The 20,598-nt window shown below is 35.5% G+C and overlaps 1 protein-coding gene across 1 annotated transcript in view; it reads left to right on the forward strand.

Moving 5' to 3' along the window:
* The first annotated feature begins 1,507 nt into the window (after positions 1-1,507).
* Positions 1,508-20,598, forward strand: part of CNGB3 (cyclic nucleotide gated channel subunit beta 3) — a 150,847-nt gene continuing 131,756 nt past the window's right edge. Inside the window, 3 exon segments of the mRNA XM_007176107.2 lie at positions 1,508-1,618; positions 4,930-5,011; positions 19,244-19,370. Of these exon segments, the coding sequence (XP_007176169.2) occupies positions 1,508-1,618; positions 4,930-5,011; positions 19,244-19,370 (320 nt within the window).

Genomic DNA, 20,598 nt, shown 5'->3' on the forward strand with positions numbered 1-20,598 from the left:
TTTAATTAGTTTTGAATTAAAGCAGAGATATAAGTGAGGACTAGAGTTGTCAGATCTCTTAAAGCACTTTCAACTAAATTCTATTCAGCAGAGGCTTGAGTTTCTCTCCATATAAAGGCGCTGTGGGGGTAAAATAAGTGATGCATGGTGTCCTCCTTCAAGTTTAGGCTTATTGGTTAAAGGGTGAATCGGAGAAAAAAATTCATGCTGGAAAAAGATACATATTTTTTTTTTACAATTTATGAAATTAATAATCCAATAGAATTATCTAGACTTATAAAACTAGTAATCACATATATAGCTTTCATAATATTTTAGCAATTTGTAAGAAAATAGTAAACTTGTAAGAAATTTTGGAACAAATTGCTTCTGAGCAATGAATTACATTTCCTCAAAATGATATTCATCAAACATACTGCCTCTCTGTTATGGGCTGAATAGCATCTCTTCAAAAATTCATGTTGAAGTTCTGATCCCCTTACCTCAAAATGTGACCTTATTTGGAGATAGAGTCTTTAAAGAGGTAGGTTAAAACAAGGTCACTGAGGTGGGCCTTAATCTAATATAACTGGTGTCCTTACAAGAAGAGGAAATTTGGAGACAAACATGAACAGAGTAAAGACACTGTGAAGACACAAGAAGAAGACCATCTACAAGCCAAGAAGAGAGACTGTTCCTTTATGCACAGCTTTCAGAAGAAACTACCCTTGCTGACATCTTGATATCAGGCATCTAGCCTCCAGTATAAATTTATGTTGTTTAAGTCACCCAGTCTGTGACTTTGTTATGGCAGCCCTAGCAAACTAATACTCTCTCTCTGCTTAATTCTAATATAATCATCATTATGCATCTGAGGTGGATGTTTAAGCTATTGGGAATGGGAAGCATTATGTCTCATTTTTCACTATATTTTCTAAGAATATCATTAATCTAATCAAATGGTAAAATACTAATTTAAAAAAAAAAAAAAAAAAGAATCACCAGAAGAACAGAAAAAGGAAAAAGTAGTTATTTCACAGTACAGAACTACATGTGAGGACTTTGGGAGAGTTGCTTTATATTATATGCCTTTATGCACATTTTGTTTTTTCAATCATTTGCATGTATTACTTTGACAAAATTTAGATAGAAGAGATAGGTGGGTGGGTAATTAGAAAGAAAGAAAAATAAACAAACCAATGGGTAATGTGATCACATTTAAACAATCATTTAAACAATTTAAATCAATAATGGAGTTTTGTTTAATTCTCACTTATAAATTATTCACAGGGGTATTTTGACTCTCTAAAGTTCATAAACAGAGTTCAAAACATCCAAGCAGAAGTAATTTGCTGCTTTTAAGCCAAAGCCCTGACTAGCTCGAGAGTTGCCTCTAGGAATTAACCAGAACGAAATCCTGATTAAGCAACTAATTGGCTTGTCTACTAATGAAAAGAAAAACAAAGTACATTTCTCTACCTCGAGACATAGAGTCATAAAAACAGAAGTTTTCAGAACCACCTTTAAGATGTTTAAATCGCTGACAGTAAGATTCAACAAGGTGAAGCCTAGTGAAGGGAACAATGAGAATAAACAAGGTTCTGATCCAAACAGCGAGCCACAGCAACCCACGAGACAGGTACGCTCCCCACGTCCCTAAATCAGTCTTGATTCTCATCATTTCTTCTCTGGGGAGGGATTTTAATAAACACTATGATATGTGATTTCTCTGCAGTTTTACCTGCTACCATCTGGGTCGTGGACTGTTTGTCTTTGGGTTTTATCCCTATCATTTTATACATACTGCATACATTGGCTTTAGAATGGAATAATAAATGTTTAGAAGACCCTATTATGATTTGGAAAAACAAAGTAAGACTTCTCCTTGCTGATTTTCACTTCTACCATCATCCAAAATGAAATCATTTCTCAAATATTAAACTGGTTATATGATCTAGTTCCAATAGAGAATGTCAAACATCCTGGTCTTAGGAAACTGCATTTTAACAGTAATTTCTCTAGACCAGGAGTTTTCAATAGGGAGTAGTTTGTGCTCAGGACAATCAGCAACATCTGAAGATATTTTTGGTTGTCACAGCCCAGGGGTAGGGAAGCTACTGGCATCTAAAGGGGAAAGGCCAGAGATGCTGTTAAATGTCCTAGAATGAACAGGAGAGCCCTTTACAACATAGAATTCTTCAGTTCAAACTTTTAATATTGCCAAAGTGGAGGAACCCTGCTCTGGACAAATATTTTCACAAGTTCTAAGTCTGTTCGTCTATACAATGAGGATGATACCTGCTTTGTAGCCTTGGTATACAAACTAGAGACAGTACAGATAAATCATATAGTAGGGAATTCCTAAGTGGTAATTATTATCATCATCATTATTAATAATCTGTGTTCTTATGACAGATTTAAGTCCAAATGGTAATTATATGATCAATATTCACTTACAGCTATTTATAGAACAATTTTCATGAATTGCTCACTAGATTTACCTAAAAGCACTATGTAAGATTTTTAGAGCAAGAATTATTTTCTCATCTAAGAGAACTGGATGAGTTGAGAGATGTCAAATACAAACAGGAAGGTACCTCAAGGACTAGCATAGCATGGTCTAATGATTCAGGTTTAAATGAGCCTAAAGTATAAAAAATACCAAGATTACCTAATGTTGGCCCGAGAAAATTTGCCTTCCTTTTCTGATTAACACTGACTGTTTTTGCAGTGGAAAGAAGTGGAGAATGTTCTTTATGAGAGTGCCCTTGACTTTTCTAATACTTGTGTCAAAATAAATAATCTCACACTTTAAAAGTTATTTATATTTTTAAAAACTTATAGAATATCACAAATGTTGAGCTGGGTACTTCCCTTCAACTAGCCTTGTTGTGTTTTTCTCTGGGAAAGTCATTACAGTGATGTATGCCAACTTACCATCATGATTATTTTCCCACAGAGCACATAAAAATAGCTAATACATTATTCTCTTGGAGAACATAGTAGCTAACAGCAAATACTATGTGCCAAGCAATGTGCTATCCCTTTCGAAGCACTGCTGTATTGAATTCTCATGGGCCCTGTTATAATTTGCTACTTACGCACAACTTACAAATTTCAGAGTCTGGATCAGAACCCTGTTCTATCTGACTTTAGTGCCTGAGAGCTAAATCACTAGGTTATATCGCTACAAACAGAAGGCAAAATGAGCAGAAACTCCTTAGAGAGTTGTCTTTCCTTCAGAAACATTAATATTGGAGAGCTACTCAGACTAGACACAGGTAGGGCAGCTCTTAGACACATCCTGTGCCATTCCTGACAGCCATAATTTGTGGATGTTAATCAGGAAGTCTGCTGGCATCACATATCTTAAAAGTCATATTGGGGAATTATTTGCAACTACTCTTTCCAGTAACGTGTTGGTAAAAGAAAAATAGTTTTTCTCCAGTTTCAAATATGCTAAATGTTAAAAATGACACAAAATTAAAACCCTATTTTCATCTACAGAATATAACCTTTTAAAATGACATTTAAACAACATGTTTCTGAAATACAAATAGATTGAGTCCTATAAAAAATCTATGAATGAATAAATCAATTTACATTGTATTTTAAGTGTCATTTAAATAGTTAGTTCTCAAACCAAAATATCATATGTAATTCAAATTTGTCAATAACCATGAAATCAAAAACTGCAAACTCAGACTAGTACAAACTCTCTCTTATACTCCAGAATTAGACACTATTCACATAAAACTACATTTATGTACACATAAAACTATGATGGAAATGTTTCTGAATAACATGATGTAAAAGTATTTGAAGTCAGAAGGTTTTATCACTACTTCATAATCTATCCAAGGATCCATACTTTTCTAGCCACTTAATCAATTTCCTATTCAATAATATAAGAATAATAATAGCTTATTTGCCTAACACATATGAGGCTTAAATTAAATCATCTGATTAATTTGCTTTCCAGTTTAAAATGTTTCTGACATACAGTGTCTAAAAATAATGTCAAACTCCACATCAAGGCTTAAAAGACTCTCAAAACCCCTTCCTACTTCACTAGCCTCATCTTCTCACCCTTTTTCCCTTCCAAGCACTTCTGTAGTCTCCCTTCACCTACATATACCTTAGGCTTTTGCTAAACATACATCCTCTGCCTGGAATATTTTCCATGCCTGTCCCTCTGGAAAACAAAAATCTCATCTTGATTTGTAAATCCAGGAGTCACTTCATTTTTAATAGTGTCCTTCCTTTCCCTTCAACTCCAGAAGAACTGACCACTCCCCTTTATGCCCCACCTCTAGCATCTACAAACATTGTGTCATCACCGATAACATTTCGTGTCAGTTGCATTGGTGTGTGTTTGTTCCCCCTATGAGACTGAGCAGCTTGGGAGCCAAACTTTCTATGCTCTAACCTTATTTTATCCTGTCCCCATGGGAAAATCTTCAGGTATACACTGGCCACATCCAGTGAGATATACTTACATTTCAAAGGAAAGCTTAAATGTTAAGATAAATGATGAAGTAGAGGCAAATGAAATCATGGAATGTAAAAAGAAGAGAGCTATGAGTAAAGACACCAAGGTGCTTTCTTCTTTCCATCATTTTACATTCTACCTCTAAAGACCTAGACTGGGACCAATGCTCTGGCTGTAGGAAGTAGAACCAGAACTGGGAGAAACATATGCCTGGGAGATGCAGCAACCACAGTGAAAAAAACAGACCATGGTCAACAAACTGTGGAGGTTGAAGTTGATTATTCAATAGTAGAGCCAAGAACATTCATTTAAGTGCAAGAATTATCATTTTTAGTATATCATAAACAAATGATCAATTTTAATGACTGGCTTGATAATGGAATGAAAAACTCTTATATTTTACATTCAACTTCATTTTATGTAAAATCACATGTACTATCTCTATTTTTTCCTCAAAGGGAGAAAACAAAAATGAAAAGAAATCTCTCAAAACCAAGATGCCTCCAGTTTCAGCTGAAGAGTCATACATCAAAATTCAAGGTAAGAACCCAAGTCTGTAGAAAAAAAAACTAAAAAGTAAAATGTATATTTCTCTGAAATGTATTGTCTGATGAAACACCTTCCCTTGGCTAGGTAAATTACATAGGGTCACACTTGAAATTATTTGAAGATCTGGATATTTATAAAAATTATTTCTGGGCTTCCCTGGTGGCGCAGTGGTTGAGAATCTGCCTGCCAATGCAGGGGACACGGGTTCAAGCCCTGGTCTGGGAAGATCCCACATACCGCAGAGCAGCTAGGCCCGTGAGCCACAATTACTGAGCCTGCGTGTCTGGAGCCTGTGCTCCGCAACAAGAGAGGCCGCGATAGTGAGAGGCCCGCGCACCGCGATGAAGAGTGGCCCCCACTTGCCACAACTAGAGAAAGCCCTCACACAGAAACGAAGACCCAACACAGCCATAAATAATAAAAAAAAAAAAAAAATTATTTCTTCATTCAGTCACTTATTAAATAGATGCTTTTTTGTCACCTACCACGTGCCATGCCCTGTTCTGTGGGTTGGAGATACAGTGGTAAAGAATATAGGCCAAATTTGTGTTAACATAAGTGTATAGTGAACAATGAAATTTCAGGTAAGTGTTATAAAAACATTAAAATAGACATGGGTTGTACATGTTTAAAGGTTCTGTTCTCTTCTCCCTTGAAACTCCATTAGAAATCTTATCTACTCCTAAGGCTGCCACATTCACTTCTACATTGATGATTCCAAATTCATATCAGACCAATTTCTTTTTTTAAGACCCTGTCTAATATTTTCCAAGTAACCACTGGACAAATATACCTGTATGTTCTGCTGCCATCCTAAAGAAAGCATGTCTAAAATTTAATTCCTTATCTTCCCCTTCAAATAAGCTCCCTCTCCTGATTTATTTCTATTCCTGGTTCTATTATTTTTTCAGTTTCTCAAAACCTAATTCATGTTTTATTCCTCTATCTAGGCTGTCCTATAAAAGAAATTAGTCACCAAATCTCCTTTCATAATGGCCCTAAAACTCACTTCATTCCTTTCCAATTCCACCACTAATACCACCCTTTTTAGTAACTCATGCCTACACGACTCCCAGGCTCTAAGTGATCTCTTCTGATTAGGACTCTTTCACCCAATCTCTCCCCTTTTCGTCCAGCTCCAACAGTATTAGCAGATTACTTTCCATTAATCATTATTTTGATCTCACGTCTCTGCTAGTCTCTTCTAAAGAGCCTTAAGTGCCTCAATATTGCCTGCAGGACAAAATCTAAATTACTTCATCTGACTTGGTAGGATCTAATGAAATCTATTACCAGCTCTTCTCCTATTTCTCCTGAGTATTAACACTACATTATCACCAAGAAAACATAAAAATGATAGAAGAATCACTAAAACAGAATATGCTACTGTTAAATAATGAAAAATACAATTATTGTTACAAAACTAGAGTAAATGTTTTTGCTTTTCATCTATTAGACAAAGGTAAATGTATGATAATTTTTACTAGAACGAATTTTGGGGCTGAAGCACAATTGAGTTTTTGCTAGCAAGAATTTCTATCTCTAAGAAGGAAAAATAAGAAACATGTGAAAATTACAAGCAAGATTGTAAAGAAAGGAGCAAATCACAAGAAAAGTTGTAAGTAAACAAATTCCTCTGTAGGAATATCCCCACAATCAAATACTGAAGAAATATTCCCATTGTCATTATACTTGACTGCTCTTATTTAAAAGAAAAACAAAGAACCTATGTGAAGAAAATAACAATTTAACAGAGAAATGTAGAATAATCTTGAATAACTGGAGGAAAATAATATGTTCCCAGTTTGGAGGGTAACATTATAAAGATATAGATCTATTTTTGTAAGCAATTCATATTTCTATTTTCATGATCTCCTCTCTACCCGCTTTCAACAATATATTTTAAAAAACAAGGGAAGAAAATTCACTTTAGTTTTCTTGATTTTATTTATTTATTTACTTATTTATTTGGAAGTACAGATCTAGGTTTTTATTGTTCTGATTAGAATGTAGAGAATACTTACTGTGTCTATAGAGATCAGCTGTTTTTTTTTCACTTTCTTTTGCATTTTCATCTCAGCCAAGAAGACAGCAAAATAGTGTCTTCCAAACAGTCATCATTTACTTACCTGAGGAGAAAGAAAAAAAAAGTAAATGTTCTGCAATGTTTTTCAACATGAATGCAGTTTAATATTACCTCCTAACTGATTACTAAAGCTAGGCTCTTCAATTGTTAGATTATCTGATTTAGAATGTTTACAATGATGTATCACTGAAAGGGAAGCATTTAATAATCATAAAGGCTCCATTTCTGATAAATGTTCACACACATATATTACTTCCACAGATAGTAAGACTCCTATACCAAGAGGATATAATAAAAAAATGTGTTCTTGACATTTTTTCCCTCCCACCTTAACAAAAACAAAACATCAACCAAAAGACACCTCTCTTGATTCCACTTCCTCTTTGGCTATTGCCTCATTCCCATATTCTCCTTTAGAGTGAGACTGCTTGAAATGCTATCTATACTTGTAGTCTCTGATTCCTGTTGTCCCTTTCTCTTTTTTATTTTTTTATTGAAGTATAGTTGATTTACAATGTTGTGTTAATTACTGCTGTACAGCAAAGTGACTCAGTTATACATATATATATACATTCTTTTTCATATTATTTTCCTTTATGGTTTATAAGATATTGAATATAGTTCCCTGTGCTACACAGTAGGACCTGTTTATCCATTCGGTATATACCAGTTTGCATCTGCTAATCCCAAACTCCCAATCCGTCCGTCTCCCATTCCCTCCCCCTTGGCAACCACCAGTCTATTCTCTATGTCCCTGATTCTGTTTCTGTTTCATAGATAGGCTCATTTGTGTCATATTTTAGATTCCACATATAAGTGATATCATATGGTATTTGTCTTTCTCTTTCTGACTTACTTCGCTTAGTATGATAATGTCTAGGTCCCACCATGTTGTTGTAAATGGCATTATTTCATTCTTTTTATGGCTGAGTAGTATTCCATTGTATATATGTACCACATCTTCCTTCTCCAGTCATCTATCGATGGACATTTAGGTTTTTTTCATGTCTTGGCTATTGTGAATAATGCTATAAACATAGGGGTGCATGTATATTTTTGAATTACAGTTTTGTCTGGATATATGCCCAGGAGTGGGATTGCTGAATCATATGGTAATTCTATTTTGAGTTTGCTGGGGAATCTCCATACTGTTTTGCACAGTGACTGCACCAACTGACATTCCCACAAACAGTGTGAGAGGGTTCCCTTTTCTCCACACCCTCTCCAGCTCCTAACATCTTTTTATCAGCAGCATTATTTAATCTTCAAATTTTTCAAAAGGAGTAGAAGGTGCTTCTGTAGATCATATAAGAATTTTCATTGCATACACTGAACTGTTGGTTAACAAATGGAGGTATTGAGGAAGAGAGAAACACCCTACAGTAGAAATCAAATCTACATATCCAAAGGAAGAAAAAAACACAGAATTGTCAAGATAATTCAAACTATAATTCTGTTTTATTTTGAGTTATTTTAATTTTTTTATTGAAGTATAGTTGATTTACAATGTTGTGTTAGTTGCTGGTGTACAGAAAAGTGATACAGTTATACATATTTATACAAAAATAAAGAATATTTCACATTCTTTTCCATTATGGTTTATCACAGGATATTGAATATAGTTTCCTGTGCTATACAGTAAGACCTTGTTGTATATCTATTTTATATGCAGTACTTTATATCTGCTAATCCCAAACACCTAATTTATCCCTCCCACAGCCCTTTACCCCTTTGGTAACCATAAGTTTGTTTTCTACGTCTGTAAGTCTGTTTCTGTTTTGTAAGTAAGTTTATTTATGTCATATTTTAGATTCCACATATAAGTGATACCATACGGTATTTGTATTTCTCTTTCTGACTTACTTCACTTAGTATGGTAATCTCTAGGTCCCTCCATGTTACTGCAAATGGCATTATTTCATTCTTTTTTATGGCTGAGTTGTATTCCATTGTGTATATATACCACATCTTCTTTATCCATTCATCTGTAGGTAGACATTTAGGTTGCTTCCATGTCTTGGTTAATAGTGCTGCTGTGAACATTAGGGTGTGCATGTATCTTTTTGAATTAGTGTTTTTGTTATTTCCAGAATTGCTGGATCATATGGTCATTCTACTTTTACTTTTTTAAGGAACCTCCATACTGGTCTTGATAGTGGCTGCATCAATTTACATTCCCACCAACAGTGTAGGAGGGTTCCCTTTTCTCTACACCTTCTCCAGCATTTGTTATTTGTAGACTTTTTAATGGTGGCCATCCTAACTGGTGTGAGGTGATACCTCATTGTAGTTTTGATTTGCATTTCTCTAATAATTAACAATGTTGAGCATCTTTTTGTGTGCCTATTGGCTATCTGTATGCCTTCTTTAGTGAAATGTCTATTTAGGTCTTCTACCCATTTTTTGATTGGGTTGTTTGTTTTTTCATTATTGAGTTGTATGAGCTGTTTGTATATTTTTGAAATTAAGCCCTTGTCAGTCACATTGTTTACAAATATTTTCTCCCAGTCTTGTAGGTTGTCTTTTTGTTTTGTTTATGGTTTCCTTTGTTGTGTAAAAGTTTGATTTGGTCCCATTTGTTTATTTTTGTTTTTATTTCTATTGCCTTGGGAGCCTGACCTAAGAAAACATTGGTACGATTTTTGTCAGAGAATGTTTTGCCTATGTTCTCTTCTAGGAGTTTTATGGTGTTGTGTCTTATATTTAACTCTTTAAGCCATTTTGAGTTTATTTTTGTGCATGGTGTGATGGTATGTTCTAACTTCACTGATTTACATGCAGCTGTCCAACTTTCCCAATATTACTTGCTGAAGAGACTGTCTTTTCTGCAGTGTATATTCTTGTCTCCTTTGTGGAAGATTAATTGATTGTAGGTGTGTGGGTTTATTTCTGAGCTCTCTTCTGTTCCATTGATTCATATGTCTGTTATTGTACCAATACCACACTGTTTTGATTACTGTAGCTTTGTAGTATTGTCTAAAGTCTGGGAGGGTTATGCCTCCTGCTTTGTTCTTCTTCCTCAAGATTGTTTTGGCAATTCTGGGTCTTTTATGGTTCCATATAAATGTTAGGATTATTTGTTCTAGTTCTGTGAAAAATGTCATGGGTAATTTGATAGGGATCACACTAAATCTGTAGGTTGCTTTGGGTAATATGGCCATTTTAACAATGTTAATTCTTCCAACCCAAGAGGATGGTATATCTTTCCATTTCTTTAAATCACTTTCAATTTCATTTATCAGTGTTTTATAGTTCTCTGCGTATAAGTCTTTCACCTCCTTGGTGAGGTTCATTCCTAAGTATTTTATTTTTTTGATGAGATTTTAATATTATGAGTTATTTTATAATAGTGATGGTTTCAAATCTGTAGTTCTCACATAAAAATACAACCTTGATGGAATGAAACCAAGAATCACATCTTTGGGATTACAAGTTTATTCTTATTCTTGTTATACTCTATTCAAAGTGTGTGTGTAATCTTAATTTTTCCTGGCTGGTAATAAAAACTCTTTCATGGAAACTTCATTTAATAGAGGAGCTATTTGAGTGGGAAGGAAAAAAAAATAGTTTCGTTTAAATTTGCAGACTTAGCATGTCTTCAGAAACTTTAATAGGAATAACAGTTATATTTGAGATATTTTGTTTTGAAAAAGCAAAAGCAAAATTATTACTGTTTAAATATAGCCTCTTATACATGGTTGGTATTTCTGTGTTCTTCACTTCAAAACATGCAGGTGCAATGTCATAATATCTGCAGATGTTGATTTCTGATTATAGAACTCTTATCTTCTGCAGAGCCTGGTTTAATTTATATCTGCCATAGAAATGAAGAACGCAACGTATTTTTGATTCAAATAAAGATAACTTACTAAAGTCCTCTTTTGATTACAATCATCTTTCTTAGGCTTCCATTTCACTTATATTACATTAAATATTTCTTTAAATTAGTGTTTTGGTACCAGCATAGGATATGTAAATGACTTACCTAGTGATTTATGATGCCGTAAAGTGACTCTATTTGTGTGGAAGTGGATCAAAGTTAGGTGCCCATAACTAGTATGGCTTGGTAAGATCAATAATGCCCCTCAAGGTATCCATACCCCAACACTGCAAACCTATGAATTTGTTACCTTACATGGAAAAAAATTGTTGATGTGATTATATTAAAGATCTCGAGATGGTAAGATTATTTTGTGTTATCCGGGGGCCTCAATGTAGTCAAGGGTCTTTATAAGAAGAAGGCAAGAGGGCCAAAGGCAGAAGAAGGAGATGGGATGATGGAAGCAGAGGTTGGATTGATGCATTCTGAAGATGGGGGAAGGGACCATGAACCAAGGAATGCAGGCAGCCTCTACAAGATGGAAAAGATGAGGAAACAGATTCTCTCCTAAAGCTTTCAGAAGGAATGCAGCCTGTCTTAGACTTCTGACTTACAGAACTGTAAGTGAATAAATCTGTGTTGCTTTAAGCCATTAAATTTGTGGTAATTTGCTACAGAAATAGAAAACTAACATATATGACTTTAAAATACTCCATACTTTCAAAGTCACAATTAGGAAAATGAAATTTTCAGTCCGAACAATCATACAATTAATACTAAAGGCAGTATTTTGTACTAGAAAAAACAGAGTTTGACATCCCTGAATTCAAATTATTACTCTGCTACTTAACTAGTTTTGTGTGACCTTAGTCAGTCAAGATATTTAACATCTCTGACTCTTAGCTTGCTCATGTATAAAATAAGGATAATACTGTCATCACTAGGTTGTGGGTATGAATTTAATTAATATACATAAAGCATTTAGCATCGAGGTTGGTAAATTCCAATGTTGACAGAAGTCAGATAGCTTAAATGAGGATCACGTATGCCCTGTCTAAAGAGCCAGAGGTCACTCGGCTCCTACCAATCGCTGCCATGTGGGTAAGAGGGTTAAGTGCTGCCAGACATTTCATCTTCAGTCTAGAGAGACTGCAAATACAAATCTTAACTTGAAATTTCCCAGTTTTTAAACGTTGACTTTTTCATGTTTAAATATTCCCTTATTTTACATCATTGAAAGAAAACTGAATTCTTGTCAAATTTAGCCCACACTACCATTCTGTGGCCTCTAACCAATCACATGTAGGTACTCCATGTAGTTCAAACCTGTGGACATTGACAGCCCTTGACAAGATGTTTTTAGTTATCCTCTTAGTCTTCCCTTCTTCTCCAGTCATGGTCTCCAGCCCAGACTTTGTGTTGCAAACAGACTACAAGTGTGGGCTCCTCCCTGCACCTTCTGAGCCAAATAGCTCTCCACAGCCAAGATCCCAGCGTGCCAGGTTCACCACAGTTCCAGGTCTGCAGAGGCATCCCAGGCCTTGCCAGTCCCCCACCGTCTATCCAAACTGACCTAGCCTGCATCTCAGCCAACTCTTAGTTTGAACAGACATCCAGAGAGCTAAAAAACAAACAAACAAACAAAAACTGCTCTAGAGCTAAAACTGCTCTAAAAAATAAATTATATTAATTTTTTAAATATAGACAGAAAAAAGGAGGGAAAATCCTAGCTTGTTTAAACAAGAGACCACTCTTTAGTCCTTGGTAGTAACAGTTAACTTACTCAACTTAACTTGTCTTATGTGGAATAGGAAAATGGGCAGACTGTCTACTGAAATTTAATTTACAAGTATCAGTAAAGGCTTCCCTATGTAAAAGCAAACAGCTGGACTGGCAGGCATAGTATAGTCCACTCTGTGACTATTGGTCCTATTCACCAGCCAAGGGTTAAGGTGGGAATATAGAAACTACATCAACAACAAAAAAAGAATGAAACTTTTTATCAAAATTACTCAAGCATATTTCTCTGCTTCATCCCAAAAGAAAGTCTTATACAGTATACAATTAGAAGTATAGAACTCAATAAGAAATATTCATTCAAAAATAATACCTAATGTGATGATGAACAAAAGAAATGAGAAATGAATAAACTTGGCATGTGAAATTTCTGAAAACTTAGTCTAGAAAAAAGATAAGTAACATGGGCTTTACAGTTTGAAACGATGAAGAAAATTCCCAACCATGCTGAGTTGGCAAGGGACATAGGCATAATCAGGGCACCTTGGGTGGCAAGGGCTCATCGTAAGAAAACTTGTGGATAACTGGAACTGAAAAAATGTTCAGGGGATGGAAGCAGCCATAGGAGCTAATTACTGTCTCTGACTCTTGTTCACAGTCAACATGGCTTCGTTTCTCAAGACTGTTGTGTTTCTCTCTATATATCTACTCTGGACTGCTCTCTTTCCATCTACTCTTTTCCCAGTCCATATTCCAGAGAGAACAGTCTACCTGACTTAGATAACAACCATTGTTCCCACGGGGCAGAGGCTTCATGGTGACCATATATATCGGTCACCAGCCAGCATGGATTGCTACCTTCTTCAGGTCAGGTGCCCAGCTGTGTGCACAATCAGGAACCATTCCTGCATGTGATACAGCAGAGATGGAGAGAGCAATATCAGCTAAAAGAAGAAGTTAGGCAGAGAAATCATACACTGTTTTAATATCAAACAGAAGAGGAGACTATGATAAAATACCTCAGTGTCCACTTATTTTTTTAAACTAGAAACTTGAGACTCTAACCAATGTGGGTGTTTTTGCTTTTTTCTTGTTTTTTTTTTTTTTTTTGGATAAAATGCCATTTCTTTTGCAGTTTGCATGATTTAAATATATTTGCATAATTCAATTACATCAGACTCTGTGTTTTTAGGCTTCTTTCTGCTAAGGAATATATCTGATTTGCAGGAAATCGCATTCTGCTTTCTTGATCCCTGGAACTCTTTTAAGTAAATAGAAGTTTTTGTATGCCCCACATACATCAATGCTGTGTAGACCTGAAGGAGTTAATGTATATTTTTTGAAAAAAAGATCATTTTAATTTACCCTAGTCTGGCTGGTGGAACACTTTGTATTTATATTGTATTTTTCTCGAACGGAGTCTTTATCTTATTCTCACAGAAATCCCCATGACAAAAGTATTCCTCATTTTATGGATGAGGAAACTGTTATAGAAAAGCGACTTACCCAGAGTCAACCAGAGAATTAGTGATGTTAGGATTAGAGCTCTCTCTTCGGTACCCAGCACCAGTAACTCACCACATTCCTTAATACCTGTACGTAAAATGCATCTTCTAGATGAATTAATCCCAACAAAAAAGGTCTCTGAAACCAAGCATGCCATTTAGAGAGGACAGGATTCCTTGATCCTGACACAGTACCAAAGCTACCTTATATGGATCTGTATTCTTTTTGCTTTGCAGTTATTCATTTCTTTACTTGTGATGATGTACCTTAAAGCAAAATCTGCCTAAATGTAAAAATTCCTTCAGGACTTTTTAGCATGTTAAGGCTGCCTGGAGGAACTCTAACCTCTGACTAGGTTCAAGGACCCTATCCTAGCTCTCTTGGCACAGGCTTCTGCCTGTACACCTCCAGCAATGGGGTTTTCGCAGCCTCACAAAAATGTATGTTTCACTGTTAGACAAGTTGAGTTGTTAGAATGTTTGGGGTTTTGTTTGTTTTTCTGTTTTGTAAATCCCATTGATGTATCCCTCTTCTGCCTTCTGGAATACATGAAATAATTTTATTTTCCTGTCTACGTAACAGCCCTTCAAAGAATTGGAAATAACTGCTAGGTCGCTAGTTAGTCTTCAATACCTTAGCTAAAGAACATAAGTTCCTCAACCATTCTTCTAATAGGATGGTTTCCAGAACTCTCACCTACTCTGATTCCTTCTAGATTTTTATAGATTGCATGAGCACTTCTTAATATAAAGTACTCCATTTTTCTATGCTATGGCATTTAAGGCACTCCATCAGATTCCATTGTGTATGCACTGCTACAATATTTGTCAACTTCCTCCATGTCATTTGACAATCTACAAAGATGTAATAAAATATCAAGTGTGATCAAGGTGCTGTAATTAAAATTATTCTAAGAACACATATATTCTAGCAACTACAAAATTAATCACAAGCTGAGTCAAAAATACAATCTTGGGTGCCAGAAAATACTAATTAATCATACACTTCTTAAAACTGTGTTATTCATTTTTTTAACTCCAAATGTTCATTCATTAAGATGAAAATAATAGTATCATTTATGTATCTAATCAAAGTACTCAGACTTAGTCTCTATTAATTCATCTAACATCTAGCACTCAGGTATTGTTGGTGTCTAATAAAAGGAGATTTGTTTTTGAGACAGAGCCCACAATGTATTTGGTGTTTTAAGAATTAGAAATTTAACTAAGTGATACCATCACCTGCACAAAGTATTCCAACCAATGAAAGCATTTTTAGGTCTTCTTTTTACATTCATCCAAAAAAGGGCCAATTGAACCAATGCCTAATTAACAATCTTATTCCCAAATTAATTTCTTTCCTTGAATCCCTCCTTTTCCAGCAATTATTTAGTGCCACTGATAAAATATGGAAGGTTAATAGCTTTCTTTATCAATTATTTCCTCTCTTAAAGAGGAAAGCATGTGTTTCACACCTGTGCAGGCCTCCACCATGTGCAGTACCATGGGGTCAAACAGTCTGAAAGTGTATAACAGAGGCCCAGAGTGAGATGCTGCCAGGCTGGAGACAGAATCAGCCAGGTGTGTGGAGAGCAAACTCAGTACTCACTCTTGCACATTAAATAAAAGCAACCATATCAGAACACTTTGATCTGCCACGGGCACACATTCCAGGGCGGAATTTGACCAAGTGCACTGATGTGATCTGGCAATTGCTACACAATGTGCAAAGAGCACAGTTGGCAGAAAGACTTATTCTATTCATCTGGGCAGCAACAAAAAAGGGAATCCTGCTGTCCATGTATGAAGCTGGGAAGTACCATGCGCAGTTCACAAAACTTTACCCAGATGCCAAAGCAAGATTTGCCATGTATTTTAGATTTCTGTTTCATGATGAGGGTGATGCAAACAATCTGACCATCTGTTCCCACAAACAAATAACATGCTGCATGGATAAAAAGACACCCATACTGACTATAGTTGATGGAGATCCTTTTGTTTTAAGTCCTCATGGATATTTTTTCAAGTTGTTCTGCCTTGAATCCAAGAATGGAAATAACTGGTTTCTCATCTTCATGGGAGTTTTAACTTCATGGGAGAATCACAGATTGGAATCTGCCTACCAGAATCATCTAATTCTGAAAGTGTTAGTGTTCAACTTTTTAAATTGCTTTGCCTCACTCTTCTACATTGCCTTTGTCCTGAGGGATATGAAGCTTTTGCGTCAGAGCTTAGCTACTCTCCTGATTACCTCCTAGATCCTTAACCAATTGTAGAATCTCTTCTTTCTTACTGGTTCCAAAAGAAGCACCATGTGCAGGTGAAGAGGAAGGTGCAGGCTTTAAAGGCAGTCATCGATGCTACATTATATGAACAGGTCGTTCTGGAAAAGGAAATGGGAACTTACTTGGGCACCTTCGATGATTACTTGGAGTTATTCCTGCAGTTTGGTTATGTGAGCCTTTTCTCCTGTGTTTACCCACTGGCAGCTGCCTTTGCCATGCTAAATAATCTCACCGAAGTTAATTCAGATGCCTTAAAAATGTGCAGGGTCTTCAAACGCCTATTCTCAGAGCCTTCAGCTAATATTGGTGTATGGCAGGTAATTATTTGAGAAAAAATTATTTCTTTAAAAAAAAAAAAATGAGGCATTGTGATTTTTTTAAAAAGCTATGATAGAAGATTTATTTTATAATAAAATGCTTATCCACAAAGCAAATTAGGCTATAATTAATTTCTAAAATAGCCTAGATTTGTCATAATAGAGCATCATTTTAGAAGGGCTTGGTAATGTCTAGAGGAGACCTGGTAAGGTGTGAAGATCTACTTAAAGTTAGTTTAATCCAAATGTTATGAGAATAAACAAAGATTATTTATTAGAATGGAAGAAAAGAACTATTGCAAAACAATTGGTCATGTAATTGGTACTAGCAGAAAAGTAACACAGCAAATGTAATACATATGCTGTGGCTTGAATGAGCGATGGAAGAGGACGATGCAGCTTATACTCATGTGCCTCTATAAGAAACAGTCACTAAAAGCCTCTTAAGGAATACTCTGTTTTACACATTCTGCCTGTTTTATATTCAGGAGGGTTTTTTCTGAATTATTTTACTCATTTTTTCATGCTCTATTTCAATCCTAATATTCTTTTGGGGACAGGTGTCCCTAGAAATGTATATGTGCACAAAATGGCTCATAGCCTTTTTTTTTGGTCAGACTCCTTTGAGGAGCTCATGTTAACCCTAGATCTTCTCCATGGAAAAAAATGCATATACAGCATACAGTCTCAAGTGTTCCAATCCATGATTGTACAGGACATCCATGGCCAGAGGTTAAGAACTCTGCTTTAAAATATCGTACAGTTATTGGTCCCACTATTTGTAGATATAGGAAAAAGATTTGGCTATCACTTTCTTAGGCAGCAATACATGGAACAATGTCAAAAATCTGAAAAGTGATTGGGGGGGTGGATAAAAAAAAATGGAAAAATATAGCTTGATCCAAATACACAGGGAAAATTCTCTCATTTCTATCAAAACCTTCTTCGTAAAAAATGACATATGGAAAGTGTGTGTTTCCTATCTTCCAGGCAAAATTAGTATAATTCCAAAATAAAGGTAGATAAGAGATGTAAAATGAAGAAAACTTTTTGGGAAATTCAGGGGTTTATTCTTTCTTATTCATAAATTTTTTTTAAATGGTAAGTAATGACTTGATTTTATGATTCACTTTATTCTTGAAACATGTTCCTGAAAAGTTCAGTATATTGAAAACTTTTAGATGGATCATAGAAATTTTCATATTAAAGGACTTGTATGGTGAAAACTTTTGTAAAGTAAGTGATCATCCCCTGATTTATCAGTTTTGTAAGCCCAGACTTTTGATACTGTGTTGGCTTAAGTTTTAAAAATTATAATGTACTACAATAAAATAAGAATTATGATTTGGGCCTTCATTTCAACTTTCTAAGCACAGTACATCCAATTAAAAATAAATTAGAAACTGTGGATAATGGATTAAATTGTGTTCATTGTATTTCTTTGCTCCCTCTATATTTTCTTTTTAGATTAAGTAATTTATTTTCATTAAAATCTTCTCTAAAATCCAAATATTTAGCAGTGAATTGATTATTCTCTGGGTAAATTACAATTTAAACTATATTAATTGGAAATTGTATTTGTAGGTTTGAAGGAAAAAATTCAATCCTTGTACTGAAAATGAAGCTAGTACATATTAGTTTGCATTGCTTCTTCAGAAAAGATGTCACAGCTGAAGCTGATCAAAGGAAAAACAAAGATTTTTATCAAAAAACGAAATTAGAATGCAAAATTTGAAAATAATATCAATGACATCATTTCTGCCTATTTTATTTTTCTGAATTTTATGATGCATCAATTTCAGCCATAAATTATACTTTAGCAGAACCAAAAATGCCTTATGAATGATGGCTCCTTATTAATCTCAGCCTTGCTAATGTCAAAAAGAAATATACCATGTGAAACTTTTGTTGCACAATACACCAAATTTAAGCATGTTTTTTCATCAGTGTGAAGGTGTCTGCAGGTTAACTCCTCCTGCATAAGGTCTTACTTTGTTTAGAGGAATCCTAGGGGAGGTGTTCCTGAGAAAACTATTCTGGAAAAACAAACAGCATCTCTGCAACTTATGTTGTCCAACATAGCAGTATTAAGAGTGGCATGTATGGACTTCCCTGGTGACACCGTGGTTGGGAATCCGCCTGCCAATGCAGGGACAGGGGTTCGATCCCTGGTCCACCAAGATCCCACATGCCGCGGAGCAGCTAACTCCGGCATGTAGCAGCTAGCCACAACTACTGAAGCCCGCATACCTAGAGCTCGTGCTCTGTAACAAGAGAAGGCACCGCAGTGAGAAGCCCGCGCAGAGCAACGAAGAGTAGACCTCGCTTGCGCAACTAGAGAAAGCCCGCTCACAGCAACGAAGACCCAATGCAGCCAAAAATAAATTAATTAATTAATTTTTTTTAAAGTGGCATATATTCTTCTATCTATATGTTGTTTCTTTTCTATCTATATGTTGTTTCTTTTCCATAGATAAAATCTGCGAGAAAAATACACTCGAAGACAAGACCACAAACACTGACTCTCAAAATCCAGCAGAATCAACTGGAACAAAGCCAGAGCAGAAGGAAAAGGGGACTGGGAAAGAAAGCCTGGTCAGGTGAGAACTCAATAAAACACATAATACTGCACTTAAAAATTCAAACACCTATCGCCCACTTTAGCTGAGCAAAGGTCAGGAGAACTACAGTAGTCACATAACACAAGGGATCTGGGCCGGAACTAAAAGGTTGTTTCTGTCCAGTTCATTGTTCCTTACCAGCCTGCTATGGCCACTAACCAGGATCTCTAGGCAGCCATTTGGCCATAGGCCATAGCACACCAACAAAAACATTGTAGTCACATGTTTGAGTCATTAGTATCAGCTTGAAAACAGCTTACATATTTACTAGGCATGAATTTTTTAAAAAGGACTTGAAGAGAATGTATGATTCTTCTCTGAATTCACAAAGAAATGGCTATTCCAATTCTGTAAACATCTTATTGTTCCAGAAGACTGATTATTATTTCCTTTCATCTGCTAAAGAAAGTGTGGTATGATAACCAAGAATAATTACAGAAACAGATAATCTTTTTGCCACTGAAGGAATACAGTTATATAAATACTTCCTACAAAATTACTGGAAATATCACAAAGGAGATGGCAATGTCAGTGTGAATCAGTGAATCCACAATAAAACCCAACAAGAAGCTCCTTCATTTGGCCACTTCTTGGCATGTTTATGTGCCTGCTGATCCAATTTGAATTGCTTGACTATAGTTAATATAATTGCAATAAGTGTACTCTTCTTATTTAATAGGCAAGAAGAGTTGTCATTTATAAAGCAGTTAAAAGTACCTATTCCTCCCCCTTACCCCCCATTCCCACTTCTCTCTCAGCAGCTCTACTGTATTAAACTGTGTGCTGCCAATAGGTGTCACCATGACCTGGTGTACTAGGACCCGGTGTATTAGGTTGAACAATAGACATCAGAAAGAGTGCATTTTCAATAGGTATATATTTGACTATATGAAAATAAACACAAGCTCACTCTACCGCACATACAAAAAAAAAAAAAGTTTGACAAAAATTAAGCCTGACATATTATTTAGGCAGAGGGAAGGTACTTAAACTCCAAAGTAAAGATTAGAATCTCTCAACTGGGGCAAGTAATTATATTATTTCTATAACTGTTGGTGCTTACAGATGATTTACAGTCCTGTTAGTGAGTTATTGTTATCTTTACTCCACAGATAAGCAGCCAAGGCACAAAAAGGTTAATTAGTTTGCCTATAATCATAGGTCAGCTCTGCCAAGATCAGACTGCAAAAGACTCAGATTCCTGAGT

This window comes from Balaenoptera acutorostrata, chromosome 17, assembly GCF_949987535.1.
Source record: "Balaenoptera acutorostrata chromosome 17, mBalAcu1.1, whole genome shotgun sequence".
In the NCBI taxonomy this organism is placed as follows: Eukaryota; Metazoa; Chordata; class Mammalia; order Artiodactyla; family Balaenopteridae; genus Balaenoptera; species Balaenoptera acutorostrata.